Source organism: Macrobrachium nipponense, chromosome 28, assembly GCF_015104395.2.
Source record: "Macrobrachium nipponense isolate FS-2020 chromosome 28, ASM1510439v2, whole genome shotgun sequence".
NCBI lineage: Eukaryota > Metazoa > Arthropoda > Malacostraca > Decapoda > Palaemonidae > Macrobrachium > Macrobrachium nipponense.
In genome coordinates this window covers 36,864,007-36,890,972 of record NC_087217.1, presented here as the reverse complement: position 1 = coordinate 36,890,972, position 26,966 = coordinate 36,864,007, and the positions used below count along the sequence as shown (strand labels likewise).

General features: G+C 43.5%; 1 protein-coding gene across 3 annotated transcripts in view; it reads right to left on the bottom strand.

Moving 5' to 3' along the window:
* LOC135201666 (6-phosphofructo-2-kinase/fructose-2,6-bisphosphatase 1-like) overlaps positions 1 to 26,966 on the bottom strand; it is a 229,128-nt gene that overhangs the window by 89,466 nt on the left and 112,696 nt on the right. For all 3 annotated transcript variants that reach the window (XM_064230778.1, XM_064230780.1, XM_064230779.1), the window contains exons 4-8: positions 12,889 to 13,062; positions 10,887 to 11,040; positions 10,633 to 10,736; positions 5,943 to 6,161; positions 5,652 to 5,740 (exon numbers count right to left, since the gene is read on the bottom strand). In XM_064230778.1, coding sequence (XP_064086848.1) covers positions 5,652 to 5,740; positions 5,943 to 6,161; positions 10,633 to 10,736; positions 10,887 to 11,040; positions 12,889 to 13,062 — 740 coding nt within the window. The remainder of the gene's footprint in view (positions 1 to 5,651; positions 5,741 to 5,942; positions 6,162 to 10,632; positions 10,737 to 10,886; positions 11,041 to 12,888; positions 13,063 to 26,966) is intronic.

Sequence of the window (26,966 nt, the reverse complement as noted above, 5' to 3'; positions counted from 1 at the left end):
GGTGAACATGGACTGACGTAACTAAGTACCAGCGCTCAGCACTCTATGAACAGCCAAATTCTTCTTGAAAGCCAGAAAGGGACCAATACCAATAACGTCATGTGCTCTAGCCTGCACAGATGTGGTGGCGGAATCATCAAGCATCAAGTATGCCTGTCTGATGGCTTCCCGTATCCAAAGAGATTGTATTCTTGGACACTTTCTTCATATACCCCGTGCTATCAAAATGCCTACAACAGCCTGGCCTAAGGTGCCGTGTCCTTTTAATTTTAAAGTGGCAATGCAGAGCCCCGACAGGACATATCAAAAGCTCTTGAGAATCACTGCTCACAAAGTTATTCAGTGATGGAATGGAAAAGGAGGTGAACCTATCATTGTGCACTGAGGGATTCTGGGTCTTAGCCACAAATTCTGGGACAAATTCGAAGGACACTGACCCCCAACCCCTGGTGTGCTTCACATCATAGCTCAGACCGTGTAACTCCCCAACTCTCTTCGAAGATGTCAAGGCCAGGAGGGAAACGGTTTTGAGTGTCAAGTCTGTCCGACGAACGACACAAAGTCTCATATGGAGCTTTGGTGAAACTTCTCAGGACCAAGGAAACATCCCACTTTGGGGGCTTGAGATCTCTAGGAGAACTCAATTGCTAAAACCCATTATCTAGCAAGGAAAGTTCCCAGGATGAGGAGATGTCGATACCTCCAATACGTAACACTAAACTCAGGGCTGCCCTGTAGCCTCTAAAGGCAGAAACAGGCAAACCTTTTTCACCTCTGAGGAAGGTCAGAAAGTCTGCTATGTGCTGAATAGAGTTTCCAAGTGGAAAAAAAACCCTGTTTACGACACCAATCACAGTAAATCGCCCATTTGCTAACACCAGAGGATTCAAAACCACCAGACAGAATATCTCCATTTCCTGTTGAACTGGGTTGCAAACCTGGAAGAGCTTTTCTGCTACTACCTGTGCCTTGGATCTGATCCCAATGACTGAGCTTGTCTGCGACCACATTCCTTCTGCCTAGGATATACCTGGCTGAGCTCTACCGAATTGCTGACCACCCACTGGTGAACCCCGACTGTCAAGGCGTGAAGTTGACATGAAACCAGGCCCCCTTCCCTGTTCACATAAGCAACTACCGTGGTGTTGTCTGACATGAGAACAACAGAATGACCCTCTACTTTCTCCAGAAATTCCCTCAGACCCAGAAAGGCTGCCTTTAACTCTAAGAGTTGATATGATGCTGCTTGTCCTCCAAACTCCAAATGCCAGACTCCAAATGCCCGAGGCAACAAGGCCGCCTAAATGAGCACCCCAACCTGCAAGAGAGGAGTCTGAAAACAGAAGGAAGTCTGGGGGAAGAGAACACAGAGGAACACCCTTCAAGAGATTTCGGTTGTCTAGCCACCAACGAAGGTCTTCTCTCTCACTTCTAGAGACAGAGGAACCCTTATTAGGAGTGAGTCCCCTGCCACAGACCAGAATTCCCTGTCTCCATTGCAGAGACCGAAGATGTAGTTGCCCATGAGGGACCAGCTTCTCCAGAGAAGACAAAATTCCCAGAAGAACCTGCCACTGATGAGCTGACTGATGTGGTTGTGACAAGAAGTTGCATGCCACCACTCACAACTTCTCCAACCTCTGATTCGACGGGAAAACCCTTGAAACTGCTGTATCGATGACCATGCCCAGATAAAGGATCCTTTGACTGGGTACGAGGTTTCACTTCTCTTGGTTCACCACAATGCCCAGTTCCAGACAAAACCGAAGCAGACAATCTCTGTCCTGCAGCAGCTTCTCCCTGAAACCTGCCAAGACCAACCAAATGTCGAGGTACCTCAGCAAACGGATCCCCTGAGCATGGGCCCAACTTGAGATGAAAGAGAAGACCCTTGTGAACACCTGAAGGGTTGTGGTCAGCCCTAAGCACAGGACTCTGAACTCGAAGACCTTGTCTCCGAGAGAGAAGTGCAGGAACTTCCTAGACAGCGGATGAATAGAGATCTGGAAATATGCATCCTTCAAATCTATCGACAGCATGAAGTCGCTTTCCATCACAGCTGCCAACACTGATTGCGGGGTCTCCCTCTTCAACCTCGTTTTCCTTGGCCAGCATCTTCTGCATTTCCTCCCGGAGAGCCATGAACTTCAGAGAATCTGGGGGATACACCCTCCTGAGCAGAGGCTTGTCAGAGAGCAGGGGAGAGTGGTCAAATGGCAGTAGATACCCCACCCGAAAGACATCTACTACCCACTTCTCCACCCCATAACCCTGCCACTTGGCCCACTAGCCTGCCAGACATCCCCCCCCCCCCCCCAACAACCCATGGCACAGGAGAGGGAGAGGTGCCTAACCTATCGACAACCCCCTTTACCTTTGCCCCTGGGGCCCCTTCTCGACTTGAAAGAGTGGGAGAGATAGGGACGTTGGTGCTCTGACCTAGACTGGGATGAACAGGAAGGCCCTGCAGAAACCGAACTCCTTGACGGCCTACCAGGCGACGATCTTCGTGACCGCTGCTGGGCAAGGGGGACCGTGTCTCCGAGGACAAAACTCTTGACTTTGACACAGCCTGATGCACTAATCTGTCCTTTGTGTCAGTCCAGCATCGGTCTATCACATCCTCCAGCTCAGTCCGAGGGAACAGAAACCGAGATTCCAAAAATCCCCATTCCTCACTGCCAACAAGGACTCAGGGTCAACCAATCTTTCTATCCTGGACAAAGCCAAGTCTCTTCTAATCAGGAGAAGATTGGCCCATAAATTGACACTGAGGTGTGCAAGATACAAGAAGGCCTTGCCCCCAGACTGCAACAAACTGGCAAGGGGAGAAGCACTCACCAACCCCTCTGGGGACCTGTCAGATGCTATCTTGGCCAATGCCCCAGTAAGGGATGTTAAAACGATGACTTGGGATCTTGCGTAGCTCCCAGCAAGGATTCCAAGCAGGAAGGAGCGAAAGACGAATGAGCCTGAGCCCTACTCTCCAAATTGTTGAACCCACGAATGAGATCGACAACTTCGGAAATGGAAGACAAAAACTCTCGTGTGTCTCCCTCCTCCTGCTCTGGCAATGGAGACTGACGACGAGAAGAATGTGCAGGCTTATCCAATGCACCTTCTTCGTGTACACCAACAGAAGAGCCAGCAGCCAACAGCCCGAAACGCCAACCAACCTGTCTGGGCTGGATCCAAGCACCAACTCCTGCGACGAACAAACCACAACACTAGGAACATCACTATGCACACTCCCAATAGATGACCCTCGTACATGGCCATGTACGCGCATGTGCAGGGAGGACGCACGTACGTGCAAAGGTGAAGTGTCTCTATCAATCGAAATAGAACAAGAATCTCTCGAAGTCGAAACTTGGGAAGCATCAAGAGGAGGGACAGACAAACACTCCTCCTGCACTATTTCCACTCTCACAACTTTCGATCTCTTGACAGGTGCCTTGAGATCCTTACATCGACAAATAGGCCCTGGTGCTGGAGACACGGAAGAATTTGCAACGTGCACAAACATGGGAGATTGCAACACACTCATAACTCGATGCAGAGGACGAAGCTGCCACTGCAGATCTCACAGGGAATGAAACACTAACACTCTCAGGAACACTAACACTCGCAGGAACATGGGCATGCCGCTCCTCACTCACAGACGAAGAAAAGGCAAAGTCCTTAATTTTCCAACGTTTGATACGTCGATGCGGCAGAGATGTGGGTGAAGGAAGAAAGACAGAACTGAATTCATACATAATCTCTTTGCAGGAGGTGGGGCCGACGCAACATGCTTGCTTCCAGTCCTCCCAGCCAACATGTCAGCAAGCCTATCTTCTATAACAGTCCAATCTCTTAAGAACTGCCTGATATAAAGCCTCAGACAGATCAGCAAGAGAAGGCCGACGACATGGAAGGGAGATGCAGCAAACTGGATGGCAGTGATGACGTCACAGGAGCAAACGATGACAACACAGATGAGCGAGGCAGCGTGGTGGAGGAAACTGGGAGTGACATCATTGATGGAAGTGGCGTCACTAGTGGCACTAATGTCACGGCTTTCCCTCAATCCGAGGAGGAAGCAGACGCCACTGGCAGAGGGATACAAAATGGCTGACCCCGTGACGTCCCCAGCAGTGCTGACGCCACAGCTTCCCTCTGACTCGAAGAAGCAGCAATCGTCACTGGCAGAGCAATACAATACGGCTGACCTTGGCTACCAATGAAGACGAGGCCAGGAGGAGGGGGGAGAGCCAGGGCAGCCTGAGGAGTGGGGAGGCAAGCATCCAAGAAGTGCATCAGCAAACCCTCCATTTTGGCCGCCTCTGACTCTGAAACAAAAGAAACTGATGAAAAAGCCTCCTCCCTCTCGGGAATTAAATTAACTCCCGAAAAAGAGGAGCAGACATTACATAATAAATCAGCCTGAGGGCCTCCCGATACTTCCGACAAATCGGTGGAAGAAAAAAAAGGAAGGAGACAAAGGCACAACACTAGCATGGGGTGTGACTGCAGCAGGAGACAAAGCATTGGGAAGAGGAGAAGAAAATCCCTCCCTCGAAGGAAGGGTAGAAACTCTACGATGCTCCCTCTTACTATAAAACAACTTCCACTGCTCTCTAGGCCACGCACGACATTCCTTGCAAGGATTCGTTATGGTACAAAGTTAGAACGACCCCTACTGCAAGTTCTGTGAGAATCTATCACTGAAGAAGCCAAAAAACAAGAACACAGGAAAACATGAGTACCTGGGCAATCATGTTGTCGAGGATGAGAAGGAGCGGAAGAAGCCATAATACAAGCACACACATACACACAGAAACACAAGCGAAAACAGGGCAATGAACCAGGTAAAAGGCCAAGAGAGGTCAACCACGACTCTCGCCCAAGCGGTTAAGAAAAAGACTGAACGCTGTACAGTGGGTGCGTGGTCCTTGAACACTTTTCAACCGATATACGCACACATTGCCAGATCTCACAAGATTCCTTGCTTTTCATCTGTGATTTAACCAGATCCAACTGGGCGCTAGAAAATTATCCTATTGTTAAGACCGAAGGTCTGTTCGCATAAGAACAAATTATTATTAATGTTATTATTATCATTATAGATTATTATTATTTAATTACTAATCTTTGAAAATATTAATAAACATATAAATGTGCCATAAAAATTCTCTCATCTTAATACAAGAGAGAGAGAGAGAGAGAGAGAGAGAGAGAGAGAGAGAGAGAGAGAGAGAGAGAGAGAGAGAGAGAGAGAGAGAGAGAGAGAGAGAGAGAGACTATTCTTTTTATTATTTAATGTTATAGGATAAATTAACAAATAGAAGCTTAAAAATGTATAAATTGAATACAAAAATTAAAAAAACACTTTTGCATGGTTTCTCAAGGATTCACAAATGTTCACATGTCTGTGAAATACTCGATTATGATAATTAGTTAGGTTCCTACAAATAGTTCGCGCTCTTGTGAATTTATGCAACTCAAATCGAGTGACAGATATTAAATAAAGCCCAGAACATCTGACAAACAGATAATTATTTTTGAGAAACCTTGCATTATATGGAGTATTTTGACACTAAAATCTTATACAGTGGTGCTATTAAAATACAAGGACATATTTACAAATATAATGTCATCATTAACAGTACCTGTAAGAGTATTTGTTTTGATCACGTGCAGCAAATTCATCTGGATACTGCTCTTGAATTTCTTCATATGTCAGACCTTCACATATACCCTGTAGGAATGCAAAAATAAAAAATCTGAATGGACATACACTATAGTGCAACAGAATTAAGTTAATTTTTCCCATTACAATTGTGTAGAACACTTTTCCCAAGACAAAGTTCTAAATTCCTTTGCATCAAGAAAGATAAATATTCAATATTATTCAAATCAAAGTATATTACAAGAATCTGAGTTTAACATAAATCACTCACAGCATCTATCTCATTTAATGCTTTCCACCTTTCCTGTGGTGCACTTATACCAGCAGCAGTCTGAACAGTTCTCTTCATGCAAGATGTCCATACGCGAAGGTTGGGAATGTTTTGGTTGGAAATGAACTTTGCCATAGCATTAGCATACTGTCTTCCACGATGAGATAAATCAGAATCGCCTCCAATCCGGCCAAGTTGGTTAAAGACTGACTCACCATGCTGAAAGTGAACTAAGATTAAATAATTCCAACTTACATAGCAGTAAACTCTACTGAGTTGCTCTTCCTACCATTCGACAACATTCATTAATACAACATCTACTCTAATCTAAACTAAAATGACTCGGCAAAAGCCATAAATTTTATGCAAATGTACTAATAAATTGGCCCTGACAGTAGTGCTTAGGTTGTTCAACTCAGCATTTAGGATTCCAATAAAAGAAAATAATACAAAGCTTTCACTGACAGTGGTCCAAGGACCCCCTCCCTCCAATAACAAGATAGCAGTCTTTCTAACGAAAAGGAAAACTATGATTTTATGATGGGTATGAACCTGCAAACCTATTCTCTTATTTTGAAAAATAAAATGTATGCTTCAAAGAAAACAAATCATTCCCTTATCAGGGCTGTTCCTCAGATATTTCATATAACATATCAATAAAAAAAAATATTACACAAGAAGAACCATTTGCAAAAGCGAACTCTGCTTTCAGTCAGACAGAAGGACAAAAGACCTCTTTACAAAGCATTGGTCAGTGGTCTATGAGATTTAAAATCTGTTTTTTAATACAACTTTGATTTACTTTATAAAAAAATAAACTGCAGCAGAACATCTGGTTAAGTGAAACAGTAATCAAGTAAAAAGTACTCTCTGATGGGGAAAACTTCAAGTGAAAATGGTATTCTACTTAATTCATCATGTTAACAACCAACCTAAGTCAGTGCTATAAGAATGGCAACTAATTTTTATTTTGGTTTCTCCCTTTATGCTGGCGAAGTAGCCTTGACTGGTGCAGTTGGCCATCTGAGGCTGACAAGTGAAAAATAGTGTCAAGATGGTGCAATAGGCAGAGTGAGGGTCTTTGAAATGTTAGTAAGTCAACTGTCAGGTCAGGAATAAGTTACTGAATTACTCTTTCATCAGCCAACACAAAACTGATAAAAAGTACGGTTGCACCTATGGTTAAGTTGCAAGAGGTAGAAGGATAGAAATATGACTGAGACATCCAACACGCCAGAAACTAAGCCCGATGAAATAATTTGCAAATATAATAAGGCTGATTTTGTTAATAATAAACAATTTGAAGCAACAGAAATTTAGATTTACTATCTTTTCAACTCAATTTCCAATCAATTTCCAGTGTGGGGATAAGAGAAACCAAAATTTTGCAGTTTTACCTGGAAAAAAGATCCCCAGATGCTACTGTCATCTAGAGAGAATAGTGCTATAATGAGAAAGAATTAATCTCCACTAGCACAGGTTATGTAGGTACATACACACAAACGCTATGACTGTTATGCACTGTTAAAATGAAAATTTAATAATTTTCATAATGATAAATAAATGCTTAACTAAGAAAGAGAAGAAAAAATTAAAAGCCTCCCCCCCTCCCCAGGAATCATATTAACTCCTGAAGAAGAAGGGGCGACATTACAAACATCAGCCTGGTGGCCTCCCGATACTTCCAGTGACGAATCAATGGAAAAAAAGAAAGTTGATACAGGAAAAACGCTACTATGGGGGGTGAATACTGCATAAGACGAAGCATCAGGAAGAGGCGAAAATCCTTCCCATGAAGGAAGAAGGAAGAGTCGAAACCCTCCGATACTTTCTCTAGCTATAAAACAACTTCCACTGCTCTTTAAGCCATGCCTGGCATTCCGTGCAAGGATTCAATATACAGTAGTACCTCGAGATACGAAAGGCTCAACTTACAAAAAATCCAAGTTACGAAAGCAAAGACGAAAAATTTTACTGCTCTACATATGAAAAGTTTTCAAGATACGAAAGGTTTCTGAAAGTCCGAGATTCGCCCCATAACAATTTTGAAACTCGCGCCACACGCCGCCATCTTAATTATCGTAGACTCGCCACCATCCTCCTGCTCTCCCATTGGTTCCTGATGCTAGCCAAGCCATGAGATCCTTCTCTCTGATTGGACAGCATCCCTCCCATCATGCATCTTCTATACGTACGTGTTGGCGAGCCTTAGCTCGGCCACTTCGCACCCGAAACTTTACCGTACGCATTCAGCATTCGTTCGCTCCAACGATTTCGTTTAGTAACGTAAATTCGTTAGTGATTTCGTTGCAGTACATATTATCGTGTTGTGCGAAGACTGTATTATTACGTATTTGTGTAACTTTACGTAAATTAACGTAGTCATGGGTCCTAAGAAAGTTGAAATTCACGGAAAGAAGCGCATGCTGTCTCTGGAGACTAAGATGGAGATCATAAAGAAGTACGAAGCTGGTATGCGATTGAGTGTGATCGCAAAGGAATACGCCTCCCCCTGAAATGTCTGCTGGTGTTGGACAATGCCCCTCCCCAACCTCCTGGCCTCAAGGAAGATATCCTAGCGGAGTATTCCTTTGTTAAGATTCTTTTTCTTCCGCCCAACACCACCCCTCTCCTCCAGCCCATGGACCAGCAAGTGATAGCGAACTTTAAGAAGCTGTACACAAAACATCTTTTCAAAAGATGTTTCGACATCACCGATACCACAAACCTCACCTTGCGTGAATTTTGGAAGGAGCATTTTGACATCGTCATATGCATCTGACTCATCGACCAAGCATGGCAGGAGGTTTCGAGGCGAACCTTGAATTCCTCGTGGAGGAAACTCTGGCCTGATGCCGTATCCGACCGAGACTTCGAGGGATTCGACGTGGGTGAAGCTGGAGCTGCTGAGTCCGAAACAGTTGACGATCCCGAAACTGTTTCGCAACCAGATCTTGACGAGATCGTTGCACTCTGCAAGTCCATGGGGCTGGTCATCGACGAGGACGACATCAACGACCTTCTCGAGGAGCACCAAGAGGAGCTTACGACGGATGACCTGAAGGAGTTGGAGGCCATGCAACATAACGTCGTTCAAGAGGAGTTCTCCAGCAGCGGCGATGAAGAGGAGGAGCCTATGACAACGGCAGAAATTAAGGAGGTCTTAGCCGCTTTTCATAAAGTGCAATCGTTCATAGAAAAAAAGACACCCCGAAAAGGTTCACACAGGTCGTATGCTTGCGCAGTTCGATGACGTTTGCCTGAGTCGTTTCAGGAACATTGTCAAAAGCAGGCAGAAGCAATCTTCCTTGGATAGTTATTTTTTAAAGAGGCCTTCAGCATTAGCAGGAGTAAGCAAAAAGGAAGAACCAGGTGATAAAAAACAAAGTTGAAAGCAAAAAGGAAGAACCAAGTGATGAAAAACAGAACGTTGAAAGTGGTGATGAAGTTGAAATTCTGTATAGCTTACGTAAAAGTAAAAAAAAAGTTAAAAATTAAAAAAAAAAAAAAAATTTACGTAATTTTTAGATTTTTGTAAGTTAAGTGTTACAGTTTTGTTAATGTTTTTCGTAAAGTTAAGTGTACGTATGTACGTACGTTATCTGCCGTTTGTCCTCCTCCTCCTCCTCTGCCGCCACTTTCGGAGATAGCCTCACTCGAAAGGTAAGCTTCGACATTTTACGTTACAGTAATAATATTTCTTGTACACTAATTATACACTTTATTTACAGGTTTGGATTTTTATTCTTAATTTAGGTATTGAATCCAAATTGTTGTAGTATTTCATTGTTTATAGGTCAATTTAGCTTTATTATGAAATTTAATGGGGTGTTTTTGGAGGGCTTGGAACGGATTAGCCATTTTACATGTAAAATGTGTTCCAAGATACGAAAAACTCATTACTATACGAAGGCCGCCTCGGAATGGATTAATTTCGTATCTCGAGGTACTACTGTAGAACAAAAATTAGGACGGCACCTGCTACACGTGATGTGGGAATCAGTCGCCGCTGAAGCCAAAAAACAAGAACATGGAAAACCTGGAATTCCGGGGCACACACGTTGATGAGGCCGAGAAGGAGCAGAAGAAGCCATTATGTCAGCCAAACACTCACTAAACACTAAACACAAGCGAAACGGGCAATGAACCGGGTAAAGGCCAAGAGAGGTTAACCACGACTCTCGCCCAGGCGGTTAAAGAAAAGACTGACACGGTGGCGTAGGCGAGTGGCCCTTGACCACTCTTCACTCTACGCATGCGTTGCCAGATATTACAAGATTCCTTGCTTTAATTTGTTTTTTAACCGAATCCAGCTAGGCACTAGAAATTATCCTTTAAGACCGAAGGTCTGTTCGCTTATGAACAATGTAGAAAAAACTGCACAAGCAATCATTTGACAAGATCTACAATTAAAGATGAAAGGAATCAATTATAGGAACAAGTTTAAAGTTTTAGTCAATAGAACCATTTTAGTCAATAAAACCTTTCAAGTCAAAAGTTTCAATAGAACCTTTTTTAAGTACAAAAACTGACAAAAGAATGAAGACAAATAATAAAAGAGGCAGACTTTCCTTCTTAGCTGCTGAGCATAACCACTTAATTTTCAATTACTGTATGCTTTTTCTAGGATAAACATACTATACCAGATGAAATGTAGCCAATACAATGCAGTCATAAAAATGTTACTCACCCTAGTTAAATATATTGATCGTGGCGTAATGTGGATGTTCATCAAGTAATAAGCGATGCGACTTTCAATATGTCCTTCTTGTTTGTGTACCACCACTCTTCGTCCTACATAATAGTGGATAATGTAATTTAGTTACCAATATACATTACAGCCAAGAATGTATAAAAAGCATGATCTTTCATAAAAAATAAAATTTTTTACTTCACACTGAATACTGAAATTTGTGTGGTCATACTATGAGAGAGTATACATACCAGCATCAAAGATCTTCATAAAGCTGTAAACACTCTCTCTTTCTTCATCTAATGGTTCATAAGTAATGCGATAATGCTCAATTCTCTTTAAAAAGTCTTTCACTGCATCTTCTTTTTCCATGTTTGTGTAATCAGGGTTTGTCACTTTGCATTCCTGTGAAAGTTTTTTTTATTAATTATCACAACAAACTTCTATTAATACTTGCATTACAATGACCCACCATACAAACATAAGGTTCGCAATACCTTTTTGTTAAAAAAATACATCAACCCCACACAGCATCCAACTTGATTCTTTTATGATTAAATATAGTATTGACTTTGGCTCATCTACACTAAAAATGGGTAGGAAATACACTGAGGCAGTATAACATTCAAACACTTGACCTTGCCAAAAAATTTTCCATCAACTGAGAAGAGCCTTTATTAAGTACATTACAAAATTGGTGACCAGTAGCACAGTTGAGGTTAGTCTGGCTGAAGGTACTATTGAGTTATCCTTCATTTCATGTATTTATATAAAAAAAATAAGATATGTTTAGTACAAGTTTGTGTTGCCCTCAATGCTTACAATTTGGGATAAAATCAGTACATATTCTATGTGATGATAAAATATGTTCAGTGAAAACAAAAACTAATAAACATTAAACAACTTAAAACAGTCTTCTGGAAACACTAAGGTGGTTTATGAATATTGTATCACCGCTTCATCCTCATCCTAGATCACACATTGAGACTTAAGCTTAATACAATATATTTGATGAATGATAATGAAGCATAAGGTTACTTTATCTGGTTACTTTTATATCAGCAGAAATCAGTGTAAAATGTTTTTTTCTCTAAAGACATAAAAAAATTGCAATTATCTGCAACTTCTGAAAAGGCCTGTCTGTCTGTTAATTTGGGCAGGAATCTTTAGTTATTAGCTTTAAAAATACAAATAACCAACTTCATCAGTGTTAGGCTATCATATTTAATGCAATCTGTTTTGACTTCTTAACACTAAGAATCAGCTGACGAAATAAAACACTGGAAAATTAGAACTGTATCATTAAGGTTTCATAAGATGGGGCTTAGTTTTGCCCTGGTAAAGACTTAAGAATATCAGTCATAACAATCCAAGAGACCTGAGTTTTCATTTTATTAGAAGAATTTCTAGGCTAATAAAATTTCATATAGGTAATGGGCAACAAAATAGTTATGTACTAGAAACACTCAAATAAAATAAAATGTAGAAAAATTAACATGTAACATGTTTTCTTTCATAGTATCTTGCAAAGGTTTATAAGATGAATTCTCTCAAATGGCAAAGGACTCTTGATAGCTCTAGACTGAAGGAGTAAGCCCTGGTATTATCTGTTACTCTAGAGAATCATCATCTACTGATAAGGCCTTCAGCAACTTTGCTACATTTAAGGAAAGTAGAGTTCATAGTTCGGCTACTGTACAGTTCTAGATTGGCCAAATCAAATTCATCATGAATGAATCTCAAGGAAACTTTAGTATGTTAGTACTTTTAGTTTCTGAAGAATACTGGTCAAGAGGACTAGGCACTAAATGATATTGGTACATCTTCTTTATGCTAGTTTAATTCATTAACTATGAAATTCCTGCAATACTCTATATTTTCAATGTGTCCTTGGTTTTTCCAGACAAATTCTAAAAATGGTGAGTGGGGTGAGTGGGTAAGAAAATTTCTATTTGAAATTTCTGAGATGCGCAAATGCTTCAGTCTTTTCATTCACTTATTAACATAATATTTCAGAAACAAAAGCCTAATATTTTTCTGGATATTTTCCAGGTTAAAGCATTCAGGAACTAATTCCTTTATGAAAGACAAAATTACGTACTAGATTGGTTCAAACTGGATAAATGCAACACCAATGCATTCAATTGTAAACTCATGAAAGAAATCATTTTTCTAATTCACTTGTAAATCCAAGTAACCTACAGTATATATCAACAGCTCAATACTCAACAGCCAAAAACTACTCAAACTCACCATGATGTTTGTTTCAATAAGGGCTGGGTCATTGCATACGGATTCAATGAAGAACAGTTTATAACCCATACGTTCACTAATCACATGGTGAATTAGCTGACGGCGCTCCATATTTGTGTTTGTGGCATCATACACAGCAACCATTCCACCAGATTTTAAGAACTCGCACACATCCTGAAGAGAGAAAAAAAAAATCTGCAAGCCTTTCCAAGACACAAAAATCTTGTATGTTACTAAACAAAATACTGGGATGGAAAAGGAAATTTTTTGGTACTATTTCAACGTGGTGCATTTTCTTAATTTATTACACCAAAATTACTTGTAAACAGCCATAGATTATCTGCATTGTGGTAATAGCAAGGGTAGGAAAGTTTTTTTTTCAAACTCTGTGAGATCATACCCTTAAGAAAGGATATTTCCCAAATAGACACTAAGAAGTACAGATTTCAATCATACCCTTGAGAAGGAAACAGTGCAAATCTAGACATGAAGGAAAACCTGATAATAGTAACCATACTATCAAGGAGGATATATTTATAATCTAGACATTATGGAGAGGATATATTTATAATCTAGACATTATGGAGAGAATATATCAGCTTCCACATAGACATGATTTAAACCATGCCCTTGAGAAGTATACATTTCCTATCTAGACATACTGGAATACAGATTCTAATCATACCCATGAGAAGTATACATTTCCTATCTAGACATACTGGAATACAGATTCTAATCATACCCATGATAAGTAATACATTTCCTATCTAGACATACTGGAATACAGATTCTAATCATACCCATGAGAAGTATACATTTCCTATCTAGACATACTGGAATACAGATTCTAATCATACCCATGAGAAGATACATTTCCTATCTAGACATACTGGAATACAGATTCTAATCATACCCATGAGAAGTATACATTTCCTATCTAGACATACTGGAATACAGATTCTAATCATACCCATGAGAAGTATACATTTCCTATCTAGGCACAAAGGAATACAGATTCTAATCATACCCTTGAGAAATATACATTTCCTATCTAAACATGATGGAATACAGACTCTAATCATACCCTTAAGAAGTACTATACATTTCCCATCTACACATGAAGGAATACAGATACTAATCATACCCTTAAGAAGCATATATTTCCCATCTACACATGATGGAACATAGATAGTACTAATCATACTCTTGAGATGTATATACATTTCTCATCTAGACATGATGGAATGCAGATTCTAATCATACCCTTGAGAAGAATAAATTTCCCATCTAGAAATAAAGATTCTGATCATACCACTGAGAGGGATAATTTCCAATCTACTCATGCATATACCATCTAGACAGGAATACAGAAACTAATCATACCCTTGAGAAGTATACATTTCCCATCTAGACATGAAGAAATAGATTCAAATCATACCCTTGAGGAGTATATATTCACCATCTAGACATAATGGAATGCAAATTTCATTCATACCCTTGAGAAGTCTACAATTCCCATCTACAAACGAAGAAATATGTACAAATTCTAATCACACCCTCAGCAACTATACAAGCAGTCCCCGGTTATTGGTGGACTCGGTTATCAGCGATTATCCTGGATAGGTATCGCTATTTTGGTGCCCCTTTAAAGGTTTATGGGGCCGAGCTCGACCCGAGTGCCCAGAAAAATTTGTTTAAATTCAAACTGTAGCTATGCTGTACATTTTAATTTCTAAAATCAATTTCACCATTGCCAAACACTACTGAGAAGATAAATCATACCCATCTACAAATTAAATATTTATTACAAATATATTTAAAAAATAAGTATATACAAAAATATAATTTATGAAAATATTTACAAAAAAACAAAATATGCTACATACACACAAAAATTGAGGGAATCCTTCCTAAAACTATTACTTACAATATGTGACTGCCAGAAAAGAAAAGGTATCGGACCCATAGAGGTCAAAATGTAAAATGAGAAAAAAAGGCAGTTTTTTTCTGGACCCCCCCAAAAAAAAAAATAAATAAATAAAAAATGAAATAGGAAGTGGCTAATTTTTCTATGGAATAAACTCACATTATCCTAAAACTGAATTGTGTAAAAAGATCTGCACTAAGATGTAATTTACTGTTATATCATAAATGTTATTCTCTCTCTCTCTCCCTCTCTCACAAACAATAATTTACGAAAATATCTACAAAAAATACAAAATACGCTATATACACACAGAAATTTAGGAAATCCTTCCTAAAACTACTATTTACAATATGTGACTGCCAGAAAAGGTGTCGGACCCATAGAGGTCAAAATCAGAAATGAAAAAAAAGGGTATGTTTTTTTAGCCATAAAAATTTTCCAAATTTCATGAATTATTTTCATACCTAAATGAAATAAGAAACAGCTAATTTTTTTATAGAATGAACTCATATTATCCTAGAACGGAATTATGTAAAAACATCTGCGCTAAGATGTAAGTTAATGTCATATCAGAAATGTTATTCTCTCTCTCTCTCTCTCTCTCTCTCTCTCTCTCTCTCTCTCTCTCTCTCCACTGTCATGATTTACTGACATAAGCTCATGTAATCTGTCGCCACAAAAGGCAGAGACCCACTACTTCCCATCCCTTCTCTCCCCCTCGTGTCGTAATCATTTCAAGGTCATCACTCTCGCCAGAGAGTTGACAGCAACCTCTAAATTATCATCAACATGACTTTATAATTCCATTAGAAGTAAGTTGATGACATCCATGTCCAGAGAATACTGCCTGCTGGCCACTGTTGATGAAAAATGCAAAGACTGAGAAATTGGCATTCAAAGGAAATTGGACCAAATAGCAATATAAGGCAACTCAGCCACAACCAATGGCAAACATAATGTACACACACCATCTATCTACAGTTTCCAACAATATAAAACTACCCCAGAGTCAACAGTTAGACAGGAAATCACTACTTGATAACTTTGCTTTTGTATCTCACACATGTTCAAAACAAACTATTACTCAGAAAAGGGGAAAGGACAAAACCAAGGCAAACGCAAGATTTTACATGATTGTAGTGTGTGTTCTGCTATCCTCTTGCAGGTCGATCACACCCAGATTCGAGATAAACGATGATATGGGAAAAAAACATGTTTTTTTAAACACTCTTCGAGTCGTGCTCGACCCAGCAAACCTATCCAGAGTTAAGTTTTAGTGCTTGTCTAGCACAATAAAATCGGCAATTTATGGCACCATAACAGGCAGAGCGAGACGGCAAAGGAGGTTGACGGCTGGGGCTGTTGCGATGGTTGCGGTTGTGTTTTTGACGCAGCCTGCTGTGGTACTTGAGGTACCTGGACTGCTTGTACTAGAGCTTTTCTGAGGGGCCTGGAAGGGCTGGAACTTCCTAGACCTCTTTTTCGATTTAGGGTTGGATCCGGTGGATTCGGGTTTCCTTTTTGGAACGAGACCCCACCGGACCTTCAAGCTCTGGTTTACTTTGGAGGCCTCATATAAAACCTCAGTCACAACGGGGTTGGGGAAGAGATCTGTGCCCCATATGGATGAGGCGATCAATTTGTTCGGTTCGTGGCGGATGGTGGCTTCCGCCAGAACATGCTTCCTACAGTTCCGCCCTGCAATAACGAAGTCATAGAAGTCGCACTGCATTGTATGCAGTAGCGACTTAGCCATAACCTTAAATAATGGCTCTTGTTCGTAAACAAGAGCCGTCATTTCCGCCATCGTCAAGGAGCTGAGGGACCTGCTTAGCCTAGTCTGGGCGTCATACTCTGTCTGGATAAGGCTTTCCCATAGCCTAGGTAACCTCTCACTGAACAGTGCTGTGGCACAGTCAGGTTTGAGCTTACCTACGGTGAAAGTAGGAGCTACCCCTTCAAAATAGTTCTCAGAACCCGGGATTAGGAGGGAGGTTGGCTCTGTTTCCCGGAGCTGAGGCATGGGCTCGTCCTTCAGAGTGAGAGGAAGTGACGTGCCCTCCACCATTGTGAAAATGGTGAAGGGGCTCTTAAAAGCAGTGAGGCGAGTATTCTCGCACTCCCACTCCGCCAAGCTCCGTAACCAAGCCTGCTGAGCCTGTTCCCAGGGAAGGATAACTGTCTCTTTTGGGACTTTATCCTCCCTCATCATGGCTGCGTCAGTTAGGCGGACGTAACCCATGAACGGGGGTTGGAGATTTTTGGGGTAGAACTCGAAGTCCTCAAGCCTTCGAGTTCCACAATCCTCAATGGACAGCATACCCTCCGAGAATGGAGCGTATGCCGCCACCCTCCAAGGGTTGTTGGGCTTAAACGGAGGGAGGTTGGACAAGTCCGGCATAAGCGAAGGTAGGGCTGCTTGGCCGGACTGGGAATGCCCTGCCGCCAAGGTATCCCGGATGCCCATCATAGCATTCTCCTAGGCCGCAACCCTCTCCGTCAGGGATTGGATCAATTGGCCCGAAGCCTCGACTGTATTGGAGAGTTGGGAGAACATCTCCTGAAACTTGGTCTGGACCAAGTTCCCGACGACGTTGCCCACCTGTTCCAAGATAGTAGAGGAGAAAGCCTCAGGGTCAAAGGAGGAAGACTGGGCTTTCTCCCTACGAGGTCTATGTTTGGAAGACTTGGAAGTAGGGATAGCCTTCGCCTTGTCAGCCCCGGGATGGTGAGCCGGCGGCTTAGTGACAAGGGAAGAGCTCGACTTCTTTGGCAGGGTCTTGGTTTTTGGTTTGAATTCTGTAGAAGACTTCACTTTGGGATCACTGAAGAAGTCCTTGGTCTGACTGACCTATGCTTCTCCGTGAAACCCCGGAAAGAAGTAGAAGTAGAAGGAAGAAAAGATAAGGAAGGGCTCAAGGAAAGCCCCTGAGCCCCTACAGGACCTGCCTCACTAACACCCTTACCGTTGCCCGCGAAGTCAACAGTCATGGGCTCTAAATCCAGGTCAAGGGCCACAACCTCCCCCGTGACCACCTCGGCAAAGCTACCGTCGTCCGGGAGTGCGACCATGGCTTGGATATTAGCAATGAGGGGAGCAGCTACCTCCAGATCCACCACTGAGCTCTTCTTTGCTCCAGGGAAGATGAGATCCACCATGTCCTGGGCCAGGATGTAGGGTCGTCCCTTGGGAGAGTTCCTCCCAGACCCTCCGACCCAGGCTTTCAGGGAGGTCAGCGCTGCTGTCCGGACCACTTCCAAGCCCTGTAAGAGGGGTTAGTATTAGTACTTAAAACTAGAGACAGAATTAACTTACTATAAAAACCAAAACCAGTATAAATGAGACTCATTGTATCAATATAAAAATGGCATGAAATGCGACATATCTCAGCGACATATCTCAGCGGAGGCTTCATTCACGAGAATGTAGCACACGGAGCAGTTCTCGTGGTGCCACACGGTGAAGTCCTCCACCCTCACTGCACACCCGGCGTGAGAACGGCATACCTCATGGCCGCAGGGGTCTTGGAGAACTGCGTTGCAGCCCTCCTCTTGACAACAGGTAACCTGTAAGTCAAATGATACATGAGTATCATCGACAACCTTCGGAATAGTTCTAAGGTTGTGAAGTAGCTCCGGCGGCAGTATGCATGTACACACATAAATATATATAAATCTAATATATATATATATAAGGGGTAAGTGTCACCCTGTCACAACCAACTCCGGGGCCTGTATAACTTAACGTGATGTCACAAGCGGAACAAGGGGAGTATGACTTCAATAGAACTCTGGCAGGAGCCGGAGTAAAATCTTCACAGATTAATGAACTCCAGGTGTCCCCGACGCCGGGTAAGTAACATTCAAAGAAAGAAACAGGGTGAAGCGTGTTGTAATCTGGTGACAAATACATGGTGGAGTAGGAACTCCGCTGTAATAAATGTAATATTATATGTATGCTATGACAATAAAAGATACATGCAAATTTAAAACTCCCACGAGAAGGCTGGAGCCTTATGTCTGAGATGTCCCATTCTCAAGGTCAGGTCCGGCATTAGACGGAGCCCGAGACCGCCAGAGCGGGGAGAAGGACTAGCAGGCATGAGGGGGGGGGGATCGCTACATGGAGGGTCGGAAGGGGAGATCCTGACCTCCCGTGCCTGGTGGCCCACCAAGGCTCGGGGGAGGAGGGGGAGAGACGTGTCCCTGTACCCTGTAGCGGGGCGGCTGGGTACGGCATGCCTGAGCACCGTGTGTATCCCCCTCCCCTCCCAATGGTCTCTCCCCCTTCTACGTGGACTCGGGTAGGCTAGCTGGGTAGCGAGCGAGTCGTCACACCACCGAGGTGGGTGAGCACGTAGGTGGGGGGGAGGGGGATCGGTAACAGGGTGGCTCATAAGCGCTCAACTGGAAACCCTCTCGGCCGGTGTGAAGGGCCAGTCGATCGAGGAAGGCCTATAGGCCAACCAAAAGCCGCACAGCATAGCAGCAAATAAAATATCAATAAATTAACAATAAGATAGCTAGCTAGCCTAACACGGGGGGGAAATAAATGAAATAAATATAAGAACGAGAGTAAGCTAATCGCAAATCCGAAGATTTGGGTGTGTTAGCCGCGCCACTCATAGTGGCCAGTCAGTATGCCGTACCGAAAGAATCAGGGGGCAGGCGACTAGGGGGCAGAGGGACAAGAATACGAAGGGACAAGGTCCTAACGTAAAGGCATGAGGGCCAAAAACTCCTAACAACAGGGAATCAAGATCTAACCAGGCTAGGCTAAGATCCGAAACATGCGGTCGGAGCAAAAACCCCCGTGAAAGGACTAGTATGTAAAAAACAAAGCTAACTGCATTAAATAGGAACAAAATATATATACACATATATGAATATACTGCTGAACATAGTAGGGCCCAAATGGTATGGGGGACCAAATGGAGCACGTGAAACCGCCATGCGGTCGACGAGCCGAGAGAAGGCTGCGCGAGAACTATGATGCTCCCGCTGCTGCACTTCTAAGACTCAAAAACACGTCAAAAACGTAGAAGATCCTCGTAAAAAAGATCTAAAACCTTAATAGCAGTACTTAACTTGGATGCAGAGGCTTGTTGAGCCATCTTGGAAATAAGGGATAAAATTCCTAGCGTAAACACAGCACAGAACAAAAACGCGTGTGGCGCCGACAATGCTATCGAAAGGAATGACGACAAAGACACTGACCATAATAGTAACGGGTAGCGGGGCCTTAGTTCGGCTCCTCTGTAGGCGAGGGATTTTGGCGGAGGAGAAGACTAAATGGCTCTTTTACTATACCAACACCTTTAATTAAAAGGTGAGCAAGCCAGGATATTCTGGCACTATCGATTCTCTTGTTTCTCTGGTATATATAGCAATATTTATACCTTAGAAATGAGTACCAAAGGAACCATTTCACGGAGCGACACAGGCTGAGCCCAGAAAAAGCAGAATACATATACTAATCATACCCTTGAACATGAGAAGCATACATTTTGCATCTGGACATGAAGGAATACAAATACAGTAGTGCCTCAGTTTACAAAATTAATCCGTTCCGAAGTGGCCTTCGTAACCTGATTTTTTTCATATCTAGAACTACGTTTTACACGTAAATTGCCTTATTCGTTCCAAGCCCTATAAAAACACCACAGTAAATTTTACAATAAAGCTAAACTGACCAATAAACAATGAAATACAACAAGTTGGACCATTCAATACTTAAGGGGGCCGGCCGGAACCGCTATATATGGTGGTATAGGGCGAAAAATGCAAAGTCATGAAAAAATTCATGGAGCTTCATATGGCAATTGAGAATACGTATACGAAATATTTCGTCAAAATTCCTCTTACTTTCGTAGTTACAGGGAAATTAGTTAACATAACTCAATAAGCCTAAAACACTGATCCGTACAAGAAAATGCAATATTTCTTCTATTATCGTAAATTTTTATAATTATTGTCAAAGAAATTGGGAGAAATGGCATCTGTAGACATTCCCCAAGTCGAGAAGGAGACTTCAGGCTCAGGTACCAAGTCCAGTCATGAATTAGTGCGATCACAGACATCAAGTAGTCTACACATTCCATTTCACCTCTTGACATTCGCTTGCCTTTACGTATGTTTATGTATGTTTCGGCAAGAATTTCATCATGCCAATGAGGAAAAGACAAGGAAAACATCTCGCTAACATACAGACGAAGAAAAATCGCTCTAGTATTATTACAGAATATCATAATATTCTCGTAGTTAGTGAAGAGAGAGGGTAGGGTTGCTTAGTAACGCCCCCTTCTTGCCTGACAGTACACGTCACACTCTGCCCAAGGCTACGATCTTTGAGCAAAGAGATCTTCATTTATTATAAATAACAAAGTTTTGGTTTTTTAATACCCAAAATGGAATATGAAATTCATAATAATCATGATTTATTAAATTGTCTTTGTAAAAAAAAAAAAAAAAAAAAAAAAAAAAAAAAAAAAAAAAAAAAAAAAAAAAAAAAAAAAAAAAAAAAAAAAAAAAAAAAAAAAAAAAAAAAAAGAGTACACCTTCGAGTTTCACCTCTGACATTCTCTTGCATTTATGTTTATTTATCTTTGTTTCGGGCAAGAATTTCATCATGCCAAAGAGGAAAATACAAGGAAAACATCTCGCTAACATACAGAAGAAGAAAATTCGCTGTAATAAGCCGAGTTAGTGAAGGGGAGAGAGAGAATTGCGTAGGAAGGAGTGCCCCATCTTGCCTCAAGCAGTGCCCCAGGCTGCGATATATGAGCAAAGGGATCATCATTTATGATTAAATTATGATAAATAAAATAGTTTTGGTTTATTAATACACAAAAAAGAAATATACATTCATAATAATCATTATTTATTAACATTGTCTTCATAGAAATACGAAGGAAAACTTTGAACGCCCGTATCTCAAAACTATACTTATTGACCTTCAAAATCTATCTTCTCACTTAGTTTTAAAGCTATAACATTGGAATTTCGTATATAACTCAGAAAGACATTATAGAACAATCAAATAGAGCCCTTTTTTTCAATTTTTGTTTCGTCTTTTTTTTTATAAATTTTTTTCTCCTGATTTATAGGGTTTATTTTTTTACCATATTGAAAAATTCATATCTAGCAAAAAAATGACTTTTAGAAAAAAAACTCTCCATTCGATTGGAGGTCTACATCAGGTCTATATATGGTAGTAATCCCAGGTCTTCATATTAAATATCAAGGGAGGAGATAGAATTTGAAAAATGGTTATTTTCGGGATAAATCACCCTGGCGTCACAAAACCGAAGGTCAGAGGCGAAAATCATATGCGGTTTGGAGATGTCCCAAGTCACCTTATTAAGTGGTATGAATATCAAAGTCCTGTCCTTAAAAAATGGCATTAGCCGGCCGGCCCCCTTAACCTAACCATTACTGTACCTGTAAATAAAGTGTATTAGTGTAAAGGGTACAAGAAATACTGTGTGTACATGTACGTGCGTATGTAGTAAAATGTGGAACCTTACCTTTCGAGTGAGGTGATGTCCGACAGTGGCGACAGAGGGGGAGGACAAACAGCAGAAAACATGATCACTTAACTTTACGAAACACATTAACAAATGGCAGAAAACATTAACACTTCTTGATTATCTCCATCTTCGTCTCCATAGAAGACATCCTCTTCTTTCAGTGAACTTCAGCAACATTCTTGGGACCCATGGCTAATAACGTAAGTAATTAAGTTCACGCTCAACACAGTAAAGTAACTTACAGTACAATGAAAGCGAAATCACTAACACAAATTTACATTAACAAACGAAATATATGTGAACGAACAAATTCCAGGTGTTTACGATAACGCTGACGCAAAAAATGGTCAACGAACGCCTTTACATAGTGGCATGATGGGACAGATGCTGACCAACAGGAGAGCAGGATCTTATGGCAGTGACTAGCATCAGGAACCAATGGGAGAGCTGGAAGATGGCAGCGAGTCTACTGAGTTGGTGGCATGCCAGTTTTAAAATTGTTCTTGGCAGCCCTGGCAAATCTCGGACTTTACCCTTTCACAACCTGAATTACTTTCGTACACAGAAGCAAAAAAATCTGTGTCTTTGCTTTCGTAGCCTGAATTTTTCGTGAGTAGGGACTTTCATATGTAGAGGTTCCACTGTACCAATCATACCCTAAATAAGTATGTATACATTTCTCATCTAGACTTGATGGAATATACATACCATTCATACCCTAAAGAAGTATACATTTCTCATCTTGACGTGAAGGAATACAGATATCAATCATACCCTGAAAAATATAAATTTCCCATCTACACATGAAAGAATACAGATACTATTCACACCCTTGAGAAGTATACATAACTCATCTAGCTGTAATGGAATAGATACTAATACGTAATACATACCCCTGAGAAGTATACATTTCCCCTCTAGAAATCATGGAATACAGATTCTAATCATACCCTTGAGAAGTATACATCTACACATAAAGAAATAAGAGATTCTAATCATACACATGAGAAGTATACATTTCCCATCTAGAAGTAATTGACCCTCTGTTGACCTGTCACCACCGGACCAATCTCGAAAGAGTTCAGGGACCTTCTAGTGCAATCCTTGAGGTAATGGGCAGTAGAGGTGGACTGCCTCTTCCAGACCCTTGCCCGAAGCACCTGGTTGACGACCAAGTTCCTGGCGAAGGACAGGGAGGTGCCTATGCCCCTGATGTCGTGGGGTTTCACACCCTGAGGGGGGGGAGTCCCGTTCCCTCGTACGCCCTCTTAATGGTTTCTCTCAACCAGGAGATGGTGTTCTTAGAGACCGTCTTCTTTTCCCAGCCGGTGGAAATGAACAGGTTCTGAATCCCGGGGCTGAGACCCTCCGTCCTGCTGTGGTATTTCCTCACCATCCTGACCGGGCATAGAAGGAGGTCCTTGGGATCCTCTGACTTAGGCAGAGCCAGGATAGATAACTCCAAAAACCGATCGTCCACTACTGACGGGTTCTGGGTCTTGGCCATGAAGGAGGGCACCAATCTGAAAGTGAGGTCCTTCCAGCCCCTTGAGTGGGAAACCTCATAGTAAGGAGAGGTCCTTGGAGTTACCCAGGTCTACACTCCTTTGGTAGAAGACCTGGCTCAACACTGCCCTGACCCCTTTGATGGCCACAAAGGAGAGTCCCTTGTCCTCCCTCAGGTGGACCAGGAACTCCGCGACGTGGGGGATCTTAGTCCGTAAGGGGTCCAAGTCTCACCCCTTGCACCAGGTCCCAAACAGTCTCCACTTCGTCTGGTAAACTGCCGCAGAGGACTTCCTCAGGGACCCCGACATGTGGGAAGCAAGCCTCTCTTGTTCAGGAGCTTGAAAGCCTCCACCCATGAAAGCAGAGGGCATCCAGGCCCTCGTGAAACCTCTCGAAGTGGGGCTGCCTTAGGAGGTCCGGTCTTCGAGGGAGCTCCCAGGGGCCTTGGATGGACAATTCAAGGAGGTCCGAGAACCAGTCCCTGTCTGGCCACCGGGAGGCCACAAGGGTCATGACGGTGCTCTTGGAGGTCCAGAGTCGGCTGAGGACCTGTCTGAGGATCCCGAAGGGGGGGAACTCGTAAAGATCCAGCCCATCCCAGGGGTGCTGGAATGCATCTTCCCAAACTGCAGCCGGGTCCGGAACTGGGGAGCAGAATACCGGGAGCATACGGTTCAGACACATTGCAAACATATCCATGGAGGGTGAGCCCCACATCGCGATCAACTCGGCCACACCACTGGGTGAGGGACCACACTGTTCCCAGGAACAGAGTGGTCTGCTGGGCCCCTCTACGATCACGTTCCTTTTCCCTGGAATGAACCTTGCTGTCAGGGAGATACCTGCATTCTCTGCCCACTCTAGGACAGCCTTCACTAGGGTGCACAAGAGGCTTGACCTCAGACCTCCCTGCTTCTTGACTTACGCGACCACAGTGGCGTTGTCACACGACAGCCACCCGCTTGTGTCTTAGTCTGGTCTCAAATGATTGGAGCACTTTGTGAATGCCTAGGAGCTCCCTCTCCCAAGACCCCCACCCCCCACAACATCTCCGACTGTAGGTGGGCTCCCCAGCCCTCGTTCGACATGTATGTGAAGAGGAGCATCGCCAGAGGAACATCCGACAGAGGGACTCCCACCAGTGATTCAACTAGTCTAGCCACCAGCGCAAGGCGTCCATCGTGGGTTGAGAGGGAGCTACCAGTTCCAAGGGGTTCTTCTTGACCAAGGCCCATCCGTCCTTCAAATTCCACTGGACGGGCATCAGCTTCAGTCTGCCCTGAAGAACCAGCTTCTCTAGGGAGACGAGGTGGCCTACGAGTCTCTGCCACTCCCTCGCCGGGAGGGGAGCACCTGCCATGAAGGGGCTCGCTATGTTCCGTAGGGTGTTCAAACGTTCCTCCGATGGGTAGGCCCTGGCCTTTACTGTGTCCAGATCCATCCCCAAGTACACCATCCTGGTGGTGGGCTCCAGGTGAGACTTCTTCCAGTTCAGGACAATGCCTAAATTACTGCAGAGGTCCAGGAGCTCGTCCCTCTGCTCCTTCAAGAAATCCCTTGAGGAGGAAAGGAGTAGCCAATCGTCCAGGTACCGCAGAAGGCATATGCCCTACTTGTGGGCCCAGGAGGACACTAGGGAGAACACCCTCGTGAATACCTGAAGTGCTGTGGACAGGCCGAAGCAGAGAGTCCTGAACTGGTACGAAACTCCCTCCAACCTTATGCGGAGGAACTTTCTGCTGGAGGGGTGTACTGGGATCTGAAAGTAAGCGTCCTTGAGATCGTGGGAAAGCATCTAGTCCCCTTCCCTCAAGGCCGCCAAAACAGAGCGTGGGGTCTCCATTTTGAAGTCCGTCTTGAGGACATAGGTGTTAAGGATGGATAGGTCGATAACTGGTCTCCACCCTCCTGAAGCCTTCGCCACCAGAAAGAGGCGGCTGAAGAACCCCGGGGAGTTATCTGCAACTCGCTGGAGGGCTCCCTTCTCTAACAGAGACAGGACCTCCAGTCGAAGTGCCTCCCCGTTACTGGGGATCCAGGGGCGGAAAGCTGTCGGGCTCCCCCATCAGGGGAGAAGTCTCGCCTAGGAAGGGGATCCAGTAGCCATCCCTGAGGACCTGGATGGTCCAGGGATTGGCCTCAAGATTCTCCCAGTCCCACCAATGTTTCAAGAGGTAACACCCCACCCGAGGCATCAAGTCAGGTAGGGGGGCCTGGTCTCCTACTTCCGGCTGGGGTAGCGGCCGCCCTTACCTCTCCGAGAGGCCAAGGGCCTGGCTCTGAAAGGGGAGGAGGGGGTCTGAGGGGCTCTGGAGAAGGGCTGAGTTCTCTGAGGACCCGGACCTCATGAGGTGGAATCGGGAAACAGGAACTCACCTGACATTGGAGCGTTCCTGAGGGTTTCCACCTCCCAATCTGGGAAGCCCCTAGGGAGGCGAGCAAGAACGGCGTCGCGTCTTCTCAAAACCCAGTTGGTCCATTGCGTGAACAACTGGGTAGCAAGGAAGCCTAGCGACTTGCCCCCCAACAGAACTAACTCCTTGAAGGTGGCCAATTCATCTTCATCTTGTGGGTCATGCTCGGTTGCGAAGCTGGCAACCCACCCGTCCAATGGTCGAGCCACAACGCAACATGGATGGCATTCCACGCCGTAGACTCCATGGCCATGGCTTCCTGCTGGGAAAACGAGACGAGGCCTTCCAAAAGCTTCTCCTCCGAAAGACCCGGGCCAAAGGCCGTGAGAGGCCCTTCCACCGACTTTGGAGCCAGGGAAATAACTTTTGGAGCGTACAGCCTCCTCTGTCTGGCCTTGGCTACCGGGAGGAGCTTCAAGGAGCCCTGGGCCCTCGGGGAATTCTTAGACCTGGCAAGTACTTCCTCCACCTGTGCCAATGCCTCGCAAGAGTACGGTGCCTGGGGAAGAGACAGGGCCGGCTTCACTTTTACCTGCCCCCTGAAGAGCCAGTCCACAGCCAGAGCCTTCCTGGAATCAGGGAGAGCAGAGGGCTCCACCATTCTGTACTTCGCCTGGATCACTCCGAGCACCTTACCGAACACCAAGCCCTCATCCGTGGGGCCTTGGATCTCCAGGGGACTCTGCAGACTCATCTGCA